The 12,026-nt window shown below is 38.9% G+C and overlaps 1 protein-coding gene across 5 annotated transcripts in view; it reads right to left on the reverse strand.

Annotated features, from left to right (window-relative positions):
• LOC106078913 (uncharacterized) overlaps window positions 1–12,026 on the reverse strand; it is a 179,106-nt gene that overhangs the window by 14,647 nt on the left and 152,433 nt on the right. For all 5 annotated transcript variants that reach the window (XM_056039144.1, XM_056039146.1, XM_056039145.1 and 2 more), the window contains one exon: window positions 11,659–11,798. In XM_056039144.1, the coding sequence (XP_055895119.1) occupies window positions 11,659–11,798 (140 nt within the window). The remainder of the gene's footprint in view (window positions 1–11,658; window positions 11,799–12,026) is intronic.

The following is a 12,026-nucleotide window of genomic DNA, read 5'->3' on the forward strand; positions in this document are numbered from 1 at the left end:
CTCTTATCAGTCGTTGTGAGACATTGGTCCAAAATAATGTTAAGCTTATGAATATAAAAAAAAAAATTGCATGCGAATATATGAATGAACTTGTTTTAGATGAAGTCCATTAATTATAGTTGCTTTGAAAAATTGATCTCACACATGCCATGGGCCTTGTCATAATAGTCATAGATCTATAAAATCTAGTTATAATCTGTAATCTATATAATCATAAATATTCAAGTCGAATTCCAATTGTAACTATATAATCAGTATAGATCTACTTCTAGAATATGTATCTAGGATATAAATATAGTAGAATCTAAGATAATCAGAATTTACTGGTACTCTAGGCAGTCTAATAACGGACTTGGACTTTGCTGATGACGTTGCACTACTCGGGGCTACAAATAAAGGCATACAAGAAATGACGGAGAGCCTTGATAGAGAAGCACCCAAAATTGGCCTCCGCATAAACTTAGATAAGACCAAAATTTTGCGAGTGGGATATAAGGCAAAGGGTTCCCCCATAAGACTTGGCGAGTCAAAGCTTGAAGAGCTGGACAAACTCACTTATCTTGCCAGCATCATAACAAATGATGGAGATGCCTACCATGATGTAGAGTGCCAAATAGGAAAGGCAGGGAGCATTTCCCAAAGGCTGCAGCCTATTTGGACAAGCCAAACTATTGGACTCGAGACAAAAATACACCTTCTCAACACAATTGTCATCCCAACTGCAACATATGCATGTGAGACATGGAAGTCATCTGTCAAAATTGAGAAAATGCTAAATGTGACTCAACAAAAATGGCTGAGACGGATTTTGGGAGTCCGTTACACAGATCGGGTCTCAAACAAGGAAATCCTTTGCCGAACTGGGAGTCGAACACTTAGTGAGGTTGTGGCAGAGCGTTGCATGAGGTTTGCGGTACTTGTTCTACGACAAAATGAACTACGTATACCAAGAGTTGCGATGACATGGAGGCCAATACGAGGAAAGCGCAAACAGGGACGTCCTCGTATTATTTGGCGCCACACCTTCATGGAGGACCTCAGAACAGTGGACACCAGGTGGGAGGAGGCTTCAGACATTGCCAACGACAGATCTTTATGGAGACAGCTTTCTGCTCAATGCGCCGAACGGCGCGGGAGGACCTAAGTCTAATTCTAGATCTAAAGTCTTAGACTTAGCCTTGATTTTAGACTAGATTTAAGTCTAGTATATATATATAAACCTATATATACGCTGCCTTCGTGGACCTCACCAAGGCTTTCAACACGGTCAATGGTTAATGGAGGATTCTGTCCAGGCTCGGATGCCCGACTATGCTCATATTCATTCTCAAGCAGTTTCATGTGGGACAAAAAAAAGCCAGATTAGACACAATGGTGACATGTCGATCATTTACCCCTAAAAAAATGGCGTGAAGCAGGGCTGTGTATTTTACTCTTTTCACTATCTTCCTTGGCGTAATGCTGGGTCTAATGAGGCAGCTATTGCCCGGAGGCATCGACATCACGTTTCTTTCCAACGGCAATCTTCGACGTCTACTATCCCATACAAAAAACAAAAGAAATGGTCATAACAGAGCTTCTCTATGCCGTGGATTGCGCCCTGCTAGCCCACAATGAACATGATCTCCAGATCGCGGTCAACGAATTCTGTTGGGAAAACTCGTTGGGAAAACAGAAATCATATTCCAGAAGTGACCCAATAAAACCTAATCAGCCCTAAAGATCACCGTAAATGGACGTCCCCTAAACGTGGTAGACCACTTCACATATCTAGGAAGCATAGTATCAAATGACACCTCGCATTTCAAGGAAGTTGATAACCGTCTGGCCATGGCCAGTAGTGCTTTTCGACGTCTGTAAGAGTGAGTTGGCGGAATAGATCGCTCCGCCTGCCTACAAAAAAAAAAGTGTTTATCAAGCAGTGGTTCTCTCAACCTTTCTATATGGATCTGAGACATGGGTATTATACAGAAAACAACTAAGACTACTTGAACGCTTTCACCAAAGATGCTTGAGCTTCATCATAAACACACGGTGACCAGACAGCACTACAAACAGCGATGTCCTTGCGTACGCCGGTATGGACAGAATAGACTAGTATAGGGGGACTTGTTATGCGTTTGAGTTTGAGTTTAGGCACATCGGCACAATTTAGACCATGTCGTGCCCGTAATCCTTTAAGGATCAATCTCCCTTTACATAACATTATGGTCCGGAAGTTACGCTGGGCAGGGCACGTACCCCGTATGGGGGACGAACGTATGCCAAAAGTTGTCTTTTTTTGGTGAAATAGGTGGCACTGGCGATCGCCCCCCCCCCCCACTCTGCCGACCCCAAATTTTAGTATAGAATTCACACAATTTATATACGAATTTATTACTTATGTTAATAATATATACTAATTATTTATATTTCAACCTTTTATTTTTTAGATTATTTCGCCCCCCTCTAGTATGTTGGCCGATTTGGTGGGGTCGGGAGGGGGCGATGGCATAACCCCCCCCCCTCCTCTTCCATAAACTTTCGAGATGGGGGGTCGGTCCAATTTATTTGTAGAAATCACAGCTTGCTAACAATATCAATTAAATATCTAGATCTATATGTGTAGTGGAGTGGATACCTTTTCAGGAAACACCGGCCACCCCGATATCCACGTGACCCTTCCGCCTAGATGGCACCTTATCCGCGCATGACAAGGCAGACCAACGTGGGCACTGTCCATTCGACCGGCATCTCTTGTCGCTGTAGTGTCCGTATGTTACTGGACCTACGTCGTCTCCACTCCCTGTTTGTGTCTGGTTCTACACCATGTGTTTATGTATGGCTGCAGGTCTTTAGTGTGTAATAAACAGTTGGAATCGTCCTACGAGTTCCTTTCATCATTTAGAATTTAGTTGTCTTCTATGCCAAACCCACCACAGAAACTTGGTAGCACGAGTGGGGTCAGGAAGAGAGACTACACTGTTGGATCAGAAGACGTCTCAGAATCTGCTTCCTGACAACCGAAACTAAGAAAGTGACAACCAGATGTAGATGTCTACAAGTAACAGTTAGTTTTTTTCCCGTTTCTGTACTTTCAAATATTTTCTATTTTTTGTTTTCTTCTTTTTTGTTTCAGGGTAGTTAGATTTAGTTTTAGTTAGTTTTTAAGATAATTTGCTTATATTTTCTTAATTGTGATTTTACTTAGCTTGAAAATTGTTTCTGTTGAGATAGATTTAGTTATTAGATTACTATTATTGTTAGAGTTTCTTAAGACCTGCAGCCAAATGGAGAGAAATATGGTGGAACCTAGTTCAGTGAAGGGGAGAGACGTGGGTCCCACGTGCAGTGGAGGAGAGCCGGAGGGAATGGAACGTGTAACTAAGGGGATGTTGACTCGACTACAAGCTGAACTTGAGGCATTGAAGCTGGCCTGTCAGCGCCCTCATTACATCATAGAACCTGCTAGAAAAATGAGACAGTTCAGTGGGGATGGCAGAAATGTTGAGGTTTCAATTGAAGATTTCGTCAGAGAAATAAGAGATTTATGGGAACTTCGGCCTTACCTCTCGCCTCAAGAGAAGACAGCAACCATTCTTGCGAACATAAGTGGTCCAGCTCGAGTAGAGGTAGATCTTCAGCCACCTCATATCAGAAGTAATCCAGAAGCGCTGCTCGATGCACTTACCTCTGCGTTTGAAGTAATCATACCTGTGCGAGAGGCAGAGATTACATTTCTGATGTCGCAGCAGAGAAGACGTGAGTCACTTCTTGAATTTTCTCACCGATTATTTAAGGAGTTCACAACGGCTATCAGACAAGAACAAAGAGAAGGCATAGAATGTTTCAAGGAGGAAAGATTGAGGGACCAATTTGCCTATGGAATCAGTGATCCTGACCTACGTAGAGAGCTGTTTAAGTTCATAGCGCAACATCCCCAGACAAGCTTTCAAACGCTACGAAACTATGCGTTCAAGTTGGAGAACAAGAACAAAGATGCAGCTAGAGCCCAAGAGCAGTGGTCTGAGGTTCTCTTAGCGAAATTGGCCAAGTTAGAGAAGCAACTTGAAGAGATAAAGGGGTCAGGCTATAACAGTCTGCCAAGTTCAACTAACCCACTCTCTAGTCAACGCAGACCCACACAAAGACGCACGAAACATAGCAACCAAAATAGAATTCGACCAACAGCACAGCCGAGTCTTGTATGGTCAAGGACGAAGAGAGGATTCTTCCCATACACTGATGATGGATCACCAGTCTGCACCCAGTGCTGGGAAGTTGGACATGTAAGGCGTCACTGTCAGCAATCACCACAACTCACAGCTGAGGTTCAATCTGTGAGCAATAGTGAACTCATTGTTTCACAGCCAACCTACCAAGTAGAACAACGAACCAGTGAGCAACAAGCTTATGCAATGTACAATACAGATGCAAGTCACTCAATTCAAACATCGAGAAATAGAAACTTTAACTCTGGGCAGCCAAACAAGAACAGGCATAACAGAGTCCGGAGGCCAGATAGACAAAGAAGAAACTACAAGCATTTTAACCAGCCACAAAGACGATTTTGCTCACTGCTCCCTATCACACTTTCTACAGCTTCCCAGACATTATGTTTAGAGAAAGACAGACCACTCTGTATGACCGATGGAACTAGCACGTTACAAACTGGAAAGATGCTTGTCGTCCCAGAAGACACTGACAAGAAACATTTGTTTCGGTTTTCAGAAACCTACTAGGCTGAACGCCCCGGGACGGGTCGTTTCAAGCTAGGGGCTCTGTAGTGGAGTGGACACCTTTTCAGGAAACACCGGCCACCCCGATATCCACGTGACCCTTCCGCCTAGATGGCACCTTATCCGCGCATGACAAGGCAGACAAACGTGGGCACTGTCCATTCGACCGGCATCTCTTGTCGCTGTAGTGTCCGTATGTTACTGGACCTACGTCGTCTCCACTCCCTGTTTGTGTCTGGTTCTACACCATGTGTTTATGTATGGCTGCAGGTCTTTAGTGTGTAATAAACAGTTGGAATCGTCCTACGAGTTCCTTTCATCATTTAGAATTTAGTTGTCTTCTGTGCCAAACCCACCACATATGATTAAAACTTGTTATTGGTGTTCCGTATTGGTACGGAGACCAGCTTAGGCGTCAATTTTTTCTTGGCTGACATAGAAGAGAGCACCTGGTTTCATGCGGCCTCAGAACGAGACAGCTGGAGGTCACTCACGAAGGCCGCGTGATACACATTTGAGACCAAAAGAAAATCCACTGCCGAGGACAAACGCAGACGGCGAAAAGAAAATCTTAATCGAACATAGGCGTACAATGGTATGCTTGCCCTGGTTGTGGGAAAATATGTAGGTCACAGTTGGGGCTGCGTATCGAGGGGAAATAATGCATTCCTCATGTATCTTCGGACCTTATTATTATTATATTGCTATATTAGATCTTGGCGTTGAAAAGTAGATCTATAAGTAGAAGTATATTCAATCTTGTATAGATAGTAAATCTACTGAGTCTGATCTAGACTAGATATAGAATAATCTAGATAGTAGATGTATTCCTATCCTAATTAATAAATAGAGCTAGATCTATACTAGTGACAATCTAGTCTCAAGATAGAATCTAGACTCGATCTGAAATGTAGATCTATAGTCTACTTAATGACAATGACAGTGTTTCAGTGCGACGTAACTTGGTTTATAATGTTTATTTCACTTTTTCTTTCTTTCTTTTTTTTTCCCGGATGCGGGAGTAATTGTTCTTTGTTTTGATAGTAGGGGAAAGGGGAGTAAATCGTACCACCGAAGATTTTCATATTTAGAGATTGTCTGATAAAAAAACTGGCATAATGACCTACATCTATAACGCCGTCATCGATGTTAATTTTATGGAGTTTCATCAACAGACCCCAAACGGTAAGGTTTTATTCATTTTTTTCTTTTTTGATGTAATTTTTGTGCATGTTTGAAATTGTATAATTATCATGTTCCAAAAGCTATTGCATTGTCAACCAACCTTTCCTTTAGGAAATAATACTGCCATACAACATGTTAATATCATATACCGTTATGTGGGCTGACCCCTGTGTCTTGAGGTAAATAATACCGGCGACAGGAGGATAAAAAGTACCGGCAATACTAATTATCCAATACTCGGTACTATTTAGCCCCAGAGTAGATCTCGAGCTAATATCTAGATATAGATCGAATAACCATCCTATTTTATGTTTTTAAAGCTAGAATCTAGATCTAGTAATTGCTAAAGATCTATCTAGAATTATAATATAATTTAGATCTAGATCTAGAATCATATTCTATGTAACTATAACTTTCTTTATAACTATAGACTATAAAGTCTAGACTACAAAGATGATTAAGCGCTAAATCTAGTAGATTTAGATTTAAGGAAATTAAGGCTATATCTTAATTTTAGACTAAGCATAATCTAGCCCTTAACTATAAGTAAATCTAGATCTACATTTTTTAAAAAATAAAATACCTTATAGACTATAGCAATCAATTTAATAATCATTTACATTAATTTTTTTTCCCAGGGGCTGAACTGCAACTTGGTCCCAGGAGGATCTTCGGAAAGCCTTAGAGGCATTGAGGAATAAATATGGTCTCAAAATGGAAAAAAAAACTAGTTTGCGAATGGGAACGTAGTACAAAGAGATAGAATGACAGTTCTCCCAGCGGAGCTTGAGAATGAACTTGTCAATCACATCAATCAACTGGAAGGAATGCTGTTCGGCCTGACCAGAAATGATATAAGATGTCCTGCATACGAAATAGCAGAAATAAATGGCTTGTCTCACAGATTTAATAAAACAGAAGGAATGGCAGGAGTTTGAGTTTAGGCACATCGGCACAATTTAGGCCATTTCGAGCCCGTAATCCTGGTTTAGAGGTTTTAAGAAACGTTACAATCTGAGCTTGCGACAACCTGAAGCAACATCTCTTGCACGTAGTACCGGTTTTAACAAAATAGCAGTTAACCGATTTTTTTGATAAACTGGAAAGCATCAGTACAGAAAATAAATTAGATGCTCTTAGGATCTTCAATACCGATGAAACAGCGCTCTCAACTGTCCAGAAAAAAACAGCAAAAAGTGTTGAGCTTGACAGGAAGGCATCAGGTGAGGAAGTTGACCAGTGCAGAAAGAAGTCTTGCCACCACAGCAATATTTTGTGCCAATGCGGCAGGAAATGCTATTCCACCTTGTTTGTCTACTTCGACGACATTTGTATTTTCAGCGAAGACTGGGAATCACACTTGAAAAGTGTCAGAAATGTTTTTTGCTCTTTAAGAGAGAACGGCTTTACACTAAAACCAGATAAACTTGAGATGGGCTACACTAGTGTAAAATTTCTGGGTCACAATGTGGGACAAGGATTTATCAAATCTGATCCTAGCAATGTAAAAAAGATCATGGAATTTAAAACACCCACAACAAAGAAAGAAATACGTAGTTTGATTGGTCTGATAAATTATTACAACAAATTTATTCAAAGTTACGCGGATTTAGAATTCCTCTTTACAGAGTTACTACGTCGGGGCAATTCTATAAGAGTGGACTGGAACTATGAGTGTGCGGAGGCATTGAATAGGGTGCAGACTTGCATGGGCGTAGCCAGGGGGGGGGATCGGAATTCAGTAATTGATTTAATTGCTTTGATTTTGTTTATTTTGGGTGACATTTTAATACTATACCATCACTTGCCCCAGCGCAGCCAAGGGGTTTTGAGTTTAAAACCTCCTACCAGGGGGGTTTGAGTTTAAAACCCCTATCAGGGGTTTTTGCAGTTAAATCCCTCTCTTCTAAAAACAAAACAAAAAAAAAAGCAAACGACAATCCCCAAATTCCAAGAACACAGTTAAGGAAGATTTTAATTTTATAACCCCCTAGTCAATATAAAAAAAAAAAAAGCAAATTACACACTCAAAATAAATTCTATGAACGTAGCCAAAGGGGTTTGAAGCTATAAAATACCTCTTCAATATAAAAAAAAGGAAATTTCGCACTCAAAATGTTATGAGCGTAGGTAAATGGGTTTCGACTCAGTTTTGAGTTTAAACCCCCATTCAGCGGTGTTTGAAGTTATAAATACTTCTTCAATATGAAAAAATTGTAAATGAGCGTAGCTCAAAGGGGTTTTGACTCAGTTTTGAGTTTAAACCCCTTTCAATGTTAAAAAGAAAGCAAATTATACACTCAAAATTCTATGAGTGTAGTCAAAGGGGTTTTGAGTTTAAACTCCCCTCCAGTGGAGTTTGAAGCTAAAAAAATAACTCTTCAATATAAAAAAAAAGTAAATTACGCACTCAAAATGCTATGAGAGTTGCCAAAAGGGGTTTTGAGTTTAAACCCCCTTTCAGCGGGATTTGATGCTAAAAAAATACCTCTTTAATATAAAAAAGCAAATTACACACTAAAATTATTTGAGCGTAGCCAAGCCAATTTGGGGTTTTGAGTTTAAACCCCTCTCCTACAGATAGCTTTTCTTAAAAATTTAAAACCCCTCCAGATGGTTTTGAGTTTAAAATCCCCCTACAGAGAGTTTTGAGGTGAGAAAATCTCCATCTTCAATATTATTCTAAAGCAAACTACAGTTACAAAATTCTATGACCGTAGCTAAATGGGCTTTTGAATTAAAAAAAAAATAAACAGCTCCAGAGATTGTTTAGCTTAAAATCCACAACAGATGATTTTGACGATAAAACTTCCCTTTTCGATATAAAATCTAAAGCAAACTACAGTCACCTAATTCCAAGAGCGTATTCAAGAGAGGTTACACATTTCTACCAGTGGCGGGGCTCCATTAATAAAGTGCCGAAATTGAAAAACACTAAATGTGGCTAAACAAAGATGGCTAAGACAGATTTTAGGAGTCAGTTATAGAGATCGGGTCTAAATCAAGGAAATCCTATGCCGAATCGGGAGTCGACACCTTAGTAAAGTTGTAAAAGAGCGTCGCATGAGGTTTGCGGAACATGTTTTTCGACAAAATGAATTACGCATACTAAGGGTTGCGATGACATCCTAGTACAACTTGGCGCCAGTAAGGCAGTAATAATGCATTTTAGGTTTTTGAAATAAAACTTTTTAATAGCAGGAAAATTTACTGTAGATACCTCAGAATATTCATTTTGTTGGCTTTCAATACCAGAAATAGTGCTTGGCGGCGGGGCTTCGCCCCGCGCTGGGGGAGCTCCAAGCGCTCCCCAAAACCCTTGCTGGCAATGGCGGGGTGTCTACAATTTTTCCACTAACTCCAGGAAGAAACATTCTAGGGCGTAATAAACGTCTTCCGAAAGAATGAAGGGTCAGAATGTAATAAAGATCATGTACACACACACACATACATACTATTAATTTTTTTCCGCGGGGGGGGGGGCATTCTCTGTCAGTCTATCAAAGGTGTGTTACATCCCATAAAGTACGTAAGCCGTAAATTGTTGCCTCGGGAGCAGAAGTACTCTATTATTGAACGGGAAGGATTAGCCATAGTATATTCTGTTAAGAAACTGGACAGGTATTTAGCAGGTAAAAGATTTCACCTCCTGACTTATCACAAGGCCTTATCGTATCTCAGGAGTACAAACTTTACCAACGCAATGTTTCTATGTGTTATAACATTTGAATTTGTATTTTATATTATGTAAATATATCAAATTTAAAGAATATAATTTGTATTTATTTACCATGATTATTATTTGGCATATTATATTAATGGTGTACTTGTAAATATGATTTTGTTTATATAACTTTGTTTTTGGCCCAAGTTGATATGGGTCACTTTAAAGGTCAAGGAAACCGACTTTTCGTTGTTGTTGGGTTTTTATCTTGACGTATATTGTGGTTCATGTGGTGACCATGGGCGAATCAATTTGTGATTCCCAATCATTTTTTTTTCTTTCATTATTACATTTCAAAATCTATGGCATAGATGCACTTAGGATTTTTTTTCCTTTCTTGTTTAGTCTTCGAAAGAAATTTTTGATCACTGGAATTTCTTTCAAAATTTCCAGTTCGTCGAGGAGGGGGGATGTGGCGTAGTTGTCCCAACTCGTTTTTTTCCCCTCTACTCGTATTACTTGTACGGGGTGAGAGTGCCTTGTATTTTTGTTTTGAATTGTTTTTGCTACGTCACAAAGTCCGGTGACATTTATTGGTCATTCGTTGTCCTGAGACAGTTCACCCTCTGAATTTGGTTGAAACAGACGGTATGTTAGTCCGTAAAAGATTATTAGTCTGTACTAGTTTCTTGGACGTATAGTTTCTTGAACTTATATTATTCAATATGATTTTTGGACCCCTGTTTAGGGTGAGTTACTTTGTGGTGATATCTCTTATTGTATGTTATATGAGGTTGTCGCTTTTTCTAGTTTTGGAATAGAGGTTAAATTTTGTGTTATTTCGTTTATAGGATGCCAGTGTTGTGAGCTCGAGTCTATGCTAGTGTTGGCGTCGCTTGCCGTCTCAGAAATATATATATTACAGTCTTCAGTGTCATTGTCAGATTGGCGATCATCGACGGCGTTGAGTGTCAGAGCAGTTACACATCAGTTGGTATCAGTTGGTATCAATTGGGATCAGCTGAGGTCTAACTTTACTATTATCGAGGTTGGCAGTTTTGTGACGCCAGTCGGTCAGAGTCTAGTGGACTATGAAACCAGGGTGACAAGTTGATAAATAGGTGCTTAAATTAATTATTGAATACTATCTTTATATATATATATATATAAATATATATATATATATATATATTGTCTATTTATCATCCTTATTGATTGTACATATACATGTATCAGTTTCATACAATTAAATCCATCCACATAGTTCGTTACTCTATGTACGACTGTGTGTGAATGATATTCTTATCAGGCTGAACCTCGGGACCTTAATTGTTTACAGCTATTTAACAACACATATAATTCCTAAACCTGACACATAATACACAGGTGTATTCATATGGAGACATGATAAATGGTACCATTTATCACAGGTGTCACATTGAATGGCTTTCTGTTTTATGGTGAACACTTTTTTTTTTACAGATGTTGCATTTATCTCTAGATCTAGGTCCTGGATTTGATTCTACATCTCTTGCTATTAATATGTAAGATTGATAGTGATAGATATTTAATATTTCGTCTGTTTCTAATTGAGAACTTCCATTTGTGATGGGTAATCTTCTTTAATGTTATGGATGTGTATGTTTGACTATTTTAGCAGTCTCCATGTTATTGCTACCCTCGGTATGCGCAATTTATTCTTTTGGGGACATGCCCCTCAAAACTTATGAAACTATATTCTTTGAAGAACACAGAGTAATTTGTGTTAACACCTTAAACACATTACAATAAGTAAATCATATTACTTTTCGACCACCATTCCTGGGACCAGCGTATATGACACAATGTTGAGTCTCCTATTAATTATGCTTGACTTATTGAATTGCATAAGAGCCCATTTTCATGTGAGAGAAAAAAGCACATACAAATGTTGCAACAGATCATACAGTTTTAGCTTTTCGATCATTTTCAATTGAATTACTAGTACTGGTGTGTAACGCTAGCAATTAAATAAAGGCATTAATATTTGTCCTATTAAATATTCAACACTTACTACAAATATTACATCTTGTGACAAAAACAAAGACTGACCTGATTAATTACACCTCTGTTTGTTAATAACTCAGCAGAAGGTCCATAGCTAATCGATAAACTGATATCCTGAAAGGCTCCAAAAATATTGCCCATTTGAAGATTTACTATTGCTCTTCCTTCAAGTGCTGGCTTGTAACCTAAATAAAAGTGAAATGAAGAATATAAAAGATGTGTATGTGTGTATGTGCACAAGTATGTATGATGCTCTTAATATTCAGGCTGAATGAACTGCTTTAAATAGTTTGATTACAAGTACACATATTTGCCTAAAAAGGAAGTCCATAATATCATGCTTTAATCATAATGATTTGTGAAATAAGCTTGCTGTTTACACAATAAGAAAATGTATGTTCTATGTGAGTTTA

Source organism: Biomphalaria glabrata, chromosome 8 (assembly GCF_947242115.1).
Source record: "Biomphalaria glabrata chromosome 8, xgBioGlab47.1, whole genome shotgun sequence".
NCBI lineage: Eukaryota > Metazoa > Mollusca > Gastropoda > Planorbidae > Biomphalaria > Biomphalaria glabrata.